The following is a 9,939-nucleotide window of genomic DNA, read 5'->3' as shown; positions in this document are numbered from 1 at the left end:
GCTCTCACATGCTACCGGGGAGAGTGTGACGTGGTGCGGAGCTTGCCTTGGAAAACGGCTGTGATGCTCCCTGGGAGTTCGACACAGTCAGTCCATGAGCCACTCGTCCACTGGAAGGTAAATACAACGCAGCTGAAGAAGCATAGCTACACTCAACTTATACACATCTTCTAGCAGTGCTAGCGACAGGAGCTGGATACCGAAGGTATTCCCAATGCCTGTGAACTCCCGAGTGTATGAAAAGAATGTGGCATCGCCACATCGTGGAGAATCCTGACAAACACAGGTGTGTGTGTGTGTGTGTGTGTGTGTGTGTGTGTGTGAGTGTGAGTGTGTGTGTGTGTGTGTGTGCGCGCGCGCGCACATGTAGGATGGTCCACAGACCTCAAAGTTCACAGATTACACTGTCGATGAGATCTCATGTCTTTTCATCAATCCTCCTCTTTGGGATAGAGGCATCATCTCGTTCCTTGTGAAGCTGGAGTCAAACGATACATTCACTAAAAACAGTATCTTTAAATTTTAATGTGGAAATATCAATAGCAGGGACATTGCCACAGCAATTAAACTCCTACTAGGAAGTTAAACATGGGACCTCGTGCATGGTACCACTGAGTGATGTTTCTAGCCCTTAAAACTGCATTTAGTTTAAAAGCCAAACTTATTGCGTAAGTTTCCTTTCATTGCCTTTCTTGTTTTGCACATACAGAGTGCCAAAATCCTCAGGGGAAAGGCTGTGAACAGCTGGAGGAAGCCAGGGCTGAGAAGGCCTGAACACTGTAGCAAGCCAACTCCTTCAGTGCGGATTCACTCCGTTTAAAGGATGGAGTAGGTGGGTGGAGAGGCCCATTCCACAGAGGTGAAGGCTGCGTATCCCAGGAATCATAGCAGACTCTGAGAAAGCATGAGTGAGCTTTTCACTGTCACTGTCCACAGGTGGCACAAGTCACGTTTATTATGTGACATCTCTTCTGCTTCTCTAACTTCTTGAGGGCTGTACTATTTAAGGGACTTAAGGTAACACTTGGTAAGTACTGGAGACAGCCATGTTTCTAACAGCTAGGGATTCCTCCTTCTCCTCCTTTTGAAATCACTGATGATATGTCAGCTCACTACAGAGACTCCTGTCCGCTAAAACTGTTGGGCTACGAGAGCCAGGAAGCAGCATAGGTGTCCCTCAAAGAATGGACCAATAAGGAACATGTATACAACACGGATTCAATCGGCTGTTGTTTTTTTTTTTTTTTCAGTTGCAGGAAAATGGAAGAAACTAAAGAACATGTTAAGAGAAATAAACCCAGTCTCAAAAAGGCAAATGTGGAATGTTGTTTGTCTTCTCTTTAGAAACCAGGAGATAGAGAAGCATGAACATACACGGGGAATTTAGATATCTGGAAGGAAAGGGGGAGTCGGTGGGAGGAATAAAAAAGAGGGATGAAAATGACCAAAGCATATTATTGGCCTCTGTGGAGGTGGAAGGGAATCCCCCTTTAAACATGTTTTTCTAATTAAAAGAAAGCAAGAAAGAACAACCTATGGACATCGTAGGATGGGTGAGTGTCAGACTTCAGAGTAAGGGTTCGGTGTAAGGATAAAGACAATGTCCCTGAAGCACTTTGTCCGATTGCAGGAGATGGCTCTTCAGTCTCTTTGCTTTCTCAGTGCCTAGTAGAGGTTCTGGGGTGAGCATGTGAAGCGCTGAGTTTTGTCCCAGGCACAGCTCAAGTGGCACTCCCTGTAGTGGCTTTTCATGGTTTAGGGTTGGGGTTTGGAATTCCTTTCGATCAGTTAAGTGTGATCATGAAAAACACATTCAGAGAAAGAACCAATCCAGTGGGAATAAAAATCACTTTCGCTGTTCTAACTATGCCACAACCACCACACCTGACAATACATACTCACAGAGCTAACTAACCCCCACGCCCCCCGCCGGCCACCCCTCCCCCCCACAGGGTGCTTTTCAAAGGCCACAGGGAAATGAAAGCACCAAGATTTATGTGAGCCAATGGTGGTAAATAAAGATACTTAATCAAAATGTCTGTACACCAGTTGAGAGTACTGAGCTCTGGCCTTTGCCCTGGCACAATCCTGAGCTACAGTGCGAGCTTTCATATTGAAAATCCACAGCTGAGCTCCTTAATTCTAGTAACTGACTCTTCCTGTAAATTCCTGTGCTTTGTAAAAAACTATTATTTAAATGAAACATTACGTTCCTTTTAACCGAGGTTTTCAATGAGCCTCCTGCTGCGATCAGAGGCAGCTTTGCCAAGGCGGTGGCCGCCCTGTGAAACGCCACTTCCTTCTCCCCACCTAGTGCAAATTCAAGGGCTCTGAGCTCCTGATGCACTTAGCACCTGTCACAGGCACCCACACATTGAAATTATGTAGCCTCTTTCATTGAAAATCTATCTCTGAGCCCCCTCTGTCCAGAGCCTTGGTATGAACTTCTGGAGTTATTGTTTTATGTCCCTATGGGCAAACCAAGAGTGGCAATGGAAGAAACAGTTGTTCTAATATATTCCTGAGCTTTATATGTTTAATACTAATCAAAATATCTCTTATTGATTGATTTCTTTTGGGGGAGAATTTGTCCACTTGCTGTTTCTGATACAGAATATACCAAAATTAAGTTTTGCTTGGTCATAGGCAAATACATTCCTTAATTTTCAACTTTACAACTATTCGCTCAATTTGAGTTCAAATTCAACTGAGATTTTTCTTCTCTAAATAGATGGCTTGCATATTGGTCTGTTATCATAACGCATACACAGGACTATCCATTTGATTAAAAACAATATTAAAAGTCTAAATCCACATTAAAGAAACAAATAACCGCAAAGCACAGTTTTTTGAAACAAAATATGATCCACAATTAATCTTACTTACCTGGGAATCGGGTTGCCAACTTCATTCTAAAGACAAAAGAACTCCGATGCCTCTTCCTCCAGCCCGGCTCAGCAAGAATCTGTGTTTCCTTTGGTTTTCTTTGGACGTTCCTTTAAAACTAGCAAAACAAAACAAAAGAAAAAACCTGGAAAGTTTCTTTAGCACTCTGCATCTGTAACTTTGTTGTAAAATCCTTTGTGAGTTTACCCCGTCTTTTTCTTTTCACAGATCTCTTAAAAATCTGAGTTGCCAATTTGACTCCTTCTGAATCAAGTTGATGATTGATTCTACAGCCTGATAACCACAGGCAAATCTAAACAGAGCAGTCTCATCCTGAAAGAGAACGGCATTTTTTTGGTAAAGCAACCCAGTACTTAACAAAATTCCAGGCCAAAGAATGAATGATAGCGCCTTCACCAATAGGGAGTGGAGAAGCGAAGTTTGTCGAACTTTGTAATCCAATCCCTGGAAGCCAGAGGTGGGAATTTTAGATCGGGGGAAGCCTTTTCCTAGGAATTTTCTTAAAGTGGTATCGCTGACTTGTTGAAGTTAAAAGTTGCCAGAGGTTATAAAAAGAAAAAAAAAATCCATTTAGAGTTTTCCCTTTTAAGTCTGATAGTAAATCCATCCTCCACCAGACAAGTGAATTTCTAACAAATTCCTATCAATATAGGAATTTCAACATCAATTTGGACAGGGAATAAAGGCTATTTTAACATGATTTATTTTTCATGAGCAAAATTTGGATGTCAGTGGGCCAAAAATAGTTTTATAAAATGAAAGCCAAAAATTAAAAATTAAGAAGCAGACATTACTTCAGAAATGTTTTCTATTATTACTTTTTGTAATTGTCAACTATTAATAATATATACATATATTGAAATTATAATTACATCCGTTTTTCCTTTTCTTTCCTTATGATCAAGTATCCTATGTACTCCTCCTTTGCTCTCTTTCATATTTATGGCCTCTTTTTTCTTTAATTCTTGTTGGGGTGTGTGTGTGGAGAGAGAGAGAGAGAGAGAGAGAGAGAGAGAGAGTGTTTTCAGGTCTGACCATTTGGTATTGGATAATCAATCGGTGTGCTTTTCCTGGGGAATACTATTTCTCCTGATCTCCATATTCTTTGTTTGTAGTGTCACATTATTTTTACTTATAATTAGATAGATAGAAGATAGATAAAATTAAAGCTACTTAACAAGAAGCCCCTATGCAAGTTAATAGACACCTTTTTGTTGTTTGTTTGTTTTGTCAAGACACGGTTTCTGCATGCAGTCCTTGATGTCCTGGAACTCACTCTGTAGACCAGGCTGGCCTCGAACTCAGAAACCTTCCTGCCTCTGCCTCTGAGTGCTAGGATTAAAGGTGTGGACCAGGACTGTCCAGCTCATCAATTTTTTTAAAAGGACAAAGAATAAGGGTTTTTGTTTGTTTGTTTAAGATTTATTTATTTATGTTATATATGTGAGTACACTGTTGCTCTCTTCAGACACCAGAAGAAAGTGTTGGATTCCATTGTAGATGGTTGTGAGCCACCAAGTGGTGGCTGGGAATTGAACTCAGTACCTCTGAAAGAGCAGTCAGTGCTCTTAACCGCTGAGCCATCATCTCTCCAGCCCCCAAAGAGTAAGTTTAAATGGGGGGGTGGTGGTGGTGGTGGATTTGTTCGAAACACCTAATGTACATAATGAGTTTCGTCAAATAATAAAGAGGAAGACATAGAGGAAACTTTAAAGTTGTACACATTAAAAAAAAAAAAACAAACATTTTACTTTTCATCCCTGGTACTGGGGCTTGAATTTAGTGCCTCTACTGAGCTACATACCTGCCCCCTTTCTTTTTGAAATACTTTATGAAATAGGGTCTCATTAGCTCTTCAGAGTGTCCTTCAACTTGTGATCCTACAGCCTCAGTCTTAAGAGTAGCAGAGGCTGCATGCTGCTCCACCAGAATAATCAGGTTCTTAGTCTTAAGGTACTCATCGACTGTCTATTTAGCCATATAGAAACTGTCAGATCATTTCACTAAATTGTGATTGTCCTCAGTTATCTCACACTAGAGCCTGTGCTTCTTTTTAAATTTTCATTTATGAGACAGTGTCTCATGCAGCTGAGGTTGGCCTTTAACGCCTGTCTCCACCTTCATATCATTGGGATTCCGGCGTGCACGACCACACTTAGGTCACTTGAGCGTAGGCAATATCTTTGGCAGCGATCAGTGAGCATTTGGAGACATTATATCCAGTGCTTAAGTTCTGCTTGTTGACTCTATTTACTTGCGTTACGGAAGCCCGACGGCTTCTGTTTAAAAGTCAGAATGGTGGTGTAACAGTAGCCGGAATTGCTGATAGAGCAGATGCAAGACTGTGCATAGGTCGATTTAATCGCTCCGCGTCGAGTTTTATTGTTGGCAGCAGGATGAACGTATGAATAAAAGAACTGGCTAGTTACTGGCGACCCTGAGGCTGGCGACAGCTAAACAACCTACCTAAACACTAACGCAGAACACCCACTTTCTTAACACTGAGCTCCAAGCCGGAGCCGGAAGCCAGGACAGAGCGGTGGCTGGGACGCTGGAGGAAGTCGCGCTCTCAGCCAATAAGCGCCAGGTTTTGAAAACGAATCTCTCATTTCACCTATCGTAAGACAACGAAACTGAGACGAACTATCGCGAGGTTTCATTCTCCGGGCCCCTTCTACCCCGAACACTACTCCCGTTAGTCAGGCCCGCCTCTCCGCAGGCTCCGCCCCCGTAGCCCCGCCCTCCCTGTTTCTGGACTGCCTTCCAGCGCAGCATGAGCCGCTGAGAGCTGGTCAGCGGGCGCCTAGGTGAGTGTCTAACTTTCCAGGCTCACGGGTCGAAGCTGCTGGCGCGGCTCCCGGTGGGGACGCTTATCCCCGTCGCCACAGAAGAGTCTGGGCCTCAGGGAGAGAGACACTGGCTGTCCGGCCTTGGATCCCCACCGCTGCCGTGCCCTCCATGGCCCCTGGTACCAAAGTATCCTGGTATCTATCATCTTCTGAATCCCTGCCCCTGGGCTCCCTGCTGCCGAACTCTTACGACCTTAGGCTCGAACTAACTCAGGCAAAACCAGGACATCTGGTATCTTTTCTCATGGAGAAAACAGCCTTTTACAGACGATTGTAATATACAATTTGTTAAGTCTCTAATCTCCAACGTTAGAAAGCCGACTTGTTTATTCAGTCAAATCAAGAAGGACTACTCTTTCAAATACTTGGGCTTAAAATGGGGATGTACTTGAGAGATGGTTCTGTTTCTACTGAGAAGACTGGTGGTGGACTTCCAGAACACTGAAGGTGCAGCTGTATCTGCTGGTCAATACTGGTTACATTGTTTACAGTCACTGTGGGCAGGGGTGAGGTTTTTGAAAGGGTCAGGAAAACTATCAAGGCTGTATGGCCAATGAGTGCATATTGGAGAACCAAGTGTATCGTTGATCTTGGGAAGCTTTTGGATTTGATTTGCATGCATGTCATCTCTCAGTTTGTAGGAAGATGCATTTCAGCAGAGCCTAATGATGCTCTTGAAGTAACCAGTGCCAGGTGGGACATTTAGAGAGAGCCATCTGGTTACAGTGAGTGAAGTTTTTGGATATGCTTTTTACTTTGCAAAAGGGAATCCTTCCATATGTGTAGTCTTTGGCTGTCTCACAAGGATGGCCCTGGCTACATTTTACATTTGTAAAAGGCTGCGTTATAGGAAAGCTGGTGCCCAGACTTTGGAGTTAGGACCCCCTGCTTTTCGGTTGTGGCAAAGTCCCTCATCTGTAAAGTGGATTAATTCATGTCTGCTGTGCTGCTTGGCTGTGAAGATAAAGATATTTATGACGGATAGGAAGTTTAAATCGTCTGGATGATCTCAATGGCTAGATTAAAAAAAATCAGCCTTGGAACAGCTGCTCTGATTTCATCCATTTATTAGCTGTTTGAAAGCTAAAAGTACTATAGATGCTATATTCATATACAGGTATGCAGATATGAAGAAAGCAGCATCTCTCTGGACTTGGAGTTTTACAGACTCTTGTCTAAAGTGTCAGTAAACAGGGGTGCATATCTGTATCTGTAGATATAGATATGTAATCTAAAACAAATAGTAAAAATGAGCAAGTGGCTTGCTCTGAAAGAAAGTCAAGGGAATGATTAGTTTGGGATAGGGAGGTGAGTTTTACGATGAAATCTGCAAGGGGAACGAGGCATTTCCAGGCTAGGAGGAGAGCAGCAACAGCTAGGAGGAGTTTGGCAGCTCCTGGGACTAAGAGAGGTCAGGGACTTGGTGAATGTGGCAGAGGTGGCTGGACAGGCAGGTTGGGCCCGATGGTCAAGGACTCAGGAAGCTTTGTAAGACTTGACTTTTCTCAATAAGGGGTTGCTAAAGGATTTCTTTAGTCAGACGTGCCTGAGAGGAAGAGGTGCAATTAATGGGTGCATTTTCAGAGGCTCATTGCTGTGATTGACATGTTGGGAGTGAGGAGAGTGGACACATGGAGGCCAGGAGTACAGTTGGCCAAGGCAGGAGATGGCTCTGGTCTGTGGGTTGGGCAGCTGGAGAGAGATGGCCGGAACTGAGATGTATTTGGGAAGGGAACACTAGCCTCCATTGAAGAAGCTGTGATGGAGAGGATGGGCTCCTTCCTGACTCCCAGCTGAGCTGCTGTGTGGACAGAAGGGTGCTTCCCCTACATTTGCTGACACAGGAAAACCTGGGGAGGTAACTAAGGGTGATGAGCACTGACACTGTCAGGGAAGGTACGGCATCGGAGATGATGCTATAAAATATCTAAACCACTCCCGCTTACTCAGGGCATAATTGTATGACAGTCGGGGATGCTGTAAGACATAAACCACTCCCGCTTACTCAGGGCATAATTGTATGACATCGGGGATGCTGTAAGACATAAACCACTCCCTCTTAATCGGTGAATTATTCTAGCCTTGTCTTCCAAACAGAAACATTGGTTCTGTCAGTGCTGTAGTTAGTTCCCTTCACTTTATATAAAGACACATAAGATGCCTAAAGATCCCGTGCCTGGCAATAAAGTGAGGAAGGAATAAGGAGGGGAAAGTATTCGATTCTTAGGTTGACCTGGGGCCGTTAACTACCACTTCATAGAATACTCTTAAGTAAAGTGGCAACTGCTGACTTCTGAGCTAAGAAATGAGTTTGAAAATGATAGAAATTAACCCCAAAGTTTATAAAACTTTGTTCGTTGAGAGCCTCATATGATTATTCAATGAGAATTATTTTCTTAAAATGAATAAAATAATTGAAACTTCTCCCTTTTCTTTTTCAATAAAGAACTAGAAGGGATGTCTAGAAAAATTGACTTTTTGAGTAAATATGTTGTATGTACTTTCATTTCCACCCTATCTTCTGGAATCCCGTGCCTCATCATAAAGAACCTACCCTAGGCCTGGGGTCAGATTCTTGCTTTTAATTCCGTGTGAACCGTGCCACCTTTGACAAAGTCTGGAAGCCTGCATCTGTTCCTCATGTGTTACTAATGAAGTTTGTTCATCCTCACACGTTCATAGTAAAGCTTGCTGGTCTGTATGCCTGGGCAGATGTCAAAGGTAGCTTCATTGTCCATCATCCAACACATTAGCTGCTCCATCTACGTGAGTTTACCTGAGGTCCAGAGATTTATAATTGAATCATAAGGGTGCAGTATTTTGGACTGGTGTCTTTTGACCGCCTTCTTTGCTATTTCTGCAAAGCTGTGAGGAAACGGCTAAAAGGATTAAAGAAGTGAAAGTGTGGGATAATCGACACCATTTAGGTAGGAGGAAGTAAAGGAATTGGGCTGTCAGTGGTCTAAGTAGGAATAGTGTATGTTTGAATGTTCCAGGTAAGTAAAATACAAAACCAAGCAGCTCAAGATGGAAGTGAGGCCTGCTGCGTTTGGGTTTTGTTTTTTTAAAAAGCCTTTCTTTGGTCATGCTGTGCAGCTTGTCTCTGGGGATGCCAAGCAGTTGTAGAGTGCTTTCCCAGCATGCACAGAGCCCTGGGTTTGGTCTCAGTGCTGCAAAAACAAAGAGGTGTGTCACACAACTGTATTCCTAGCACTCCTGGAGGCAGAGACAGGAGGATCAGAGATTTCAAGCCTTGGCTACATAGCAAGTTTTAGGCTACCCTAGGGTACGTGAGAAACCCGTCTGTAAAAAACAAAGCCAGACATTGAGCCTCTCATCCTATAAAGAGTTCTACCTGAAGAACAAAAGAGTTTTACCCGGCCCCCCACCCCCGTAAGGTCTATTTCTAGTGAGTAGCAAATACTGCTTAATCAGACTACTCTGTTATTTTAATGTGTTGTCTTGTAGCTCTGCAGGATGACAGGTTATGCAGTGCTTATAAGAAATCTTAATGACTAAATTTCTTCTCCTCTTTGTAGAAATGGACCAATTTTGACAAGATGTAGTGCGGTAGCACTCCTGGTTGGACATGTTCAGTCATGGCATCCGAACTCTGTAAGACGATCTCTGTGGCCAGGCTTGAAAAGCACAAGAATTTGTTCTTAAATTACAGGAACCTGCACCATTTTCCACTGGAGTTACTGAAAGATGAGGGGCTGCAGCACCTGGAGAGGCTCTACATGAAAAGGAACTCCCTCACAACCTTGGTAGATATCACATTGCGTTAATACCATTGCTAAGTGCGGCCCTGATCCAGATGTTTCCCTCATCCATGCTGTTTAGGTCAGGGCAATACATATGCAGGCAGTGGGGATCCACGGGGCTCTCAGTCGCTGCTCATTCAATGCTGACGTCCCTGCAGTTAGACTGTAGAACGGACATGCAGGAAAGTGAAATTATTCTGACACACCACTAAGAAGATGAGTTTGTCTTCAGTCAGCAAGCGCATCTCTCAGGGCCTATGCTTCTGCTGTGCATTAAAGCAGCCTAGGAAAAGTTAAATAAGAAGGCCAACAGCTTGACGGAGTGGAGTGATAGGCATTAAAAGAGAATGACTTGATGAAAGTTTAAAGAAGCCTTTGTGTGTTAACTAAACAAAACCTCCTTTATGATTGCTTTGTTG

General features: G+C 43.4%; 2 protein-coding genes across 17 annotated transcripts in view; one reads left to right on the top strand and one right to left on the bottom strand.

Annotated features, from left to right (window-relative positions):
• The window catches only part of Ttc23 (tetratricopeptide repeat domain 23), an 83,631-nt gene extending 78,122 nt beyond the window's left edge, over positions 1-5,509 (bottom strand). For 3 of the 10 annotated variants that reach the window (XR_010052154.1, XM_008759516.4, XM_039112733.2), the window contains exon 1: positions 2,887-3,420. Coding sequence is in view for 7 of the 10 variants with exons in the window: in XM_008759516.4 (XP_008757738.1) it covers positions 2,887-2,911 (25 nt within the window). In the remaining 3 variants the exon portion in view is untranslated. Of the gene's footprint in view, positions 1-46; positions 111-2,886; positions 3,421-4,711 lie in introns of those variants that run through there. The other 7 variants (XM_063262554.1, XM_063262550.1, XM_017589157.3 and 4 more) reach the window with 7 other exon arrangements.
• A 48-nt stretch (positions 5,510-5,557) lies between these two features.
• Positions 5,558-9,939, top strand: part of Lrrc28 (leucine rich repeat containing 28) — a 129,235-nt gene continuing 124,853 nt past the window's right edge. For 2 of the 7 annotated variants that reach the window (XM_039082302.2, XM_006229347.4), the window contains exons 1-2: positions 5,558-5,714; positions 9,296-9,523. In XM_039082302.2, the coding sequence (XP_038938230.1) occupies positions 9,356-9,523 (168 nt within the window). In that variant the 5' untranslated portion in view covers positions 5,558-5,714; positions 9,296-9,355. Of the gene's footprint in view, positions 5,715-5,744; positions 5,892-9,295; positions 9,524-9,939 lie in introns of those variants that run through there. The other 5 variants (XM_039082306.2, NM_001108486.1, XM_006229346.5 and 2 more) reach the window with 5 other exon arrangements.

The sequence above is a fragment of the Rattus norvegicus genome, chromosome 1, assembly GCF_036323735.1.
Source record: "Rattus norvegicus strain BN/NHsdMcwi chromosome 1, GRCr8, whole genome shotgun sequence".
Taxonomy (NCBI): Eukaryota; Metazoa; Chordata; class Mammalia; order Rodentia; family Muridae; genus Rattus; species Rattus norvegicus.
The sequence above is the reverse complement of the archived record's forward strand: the minus strand, read 5'-3'. Positions and strand labels throughout refer to the sequence as shown.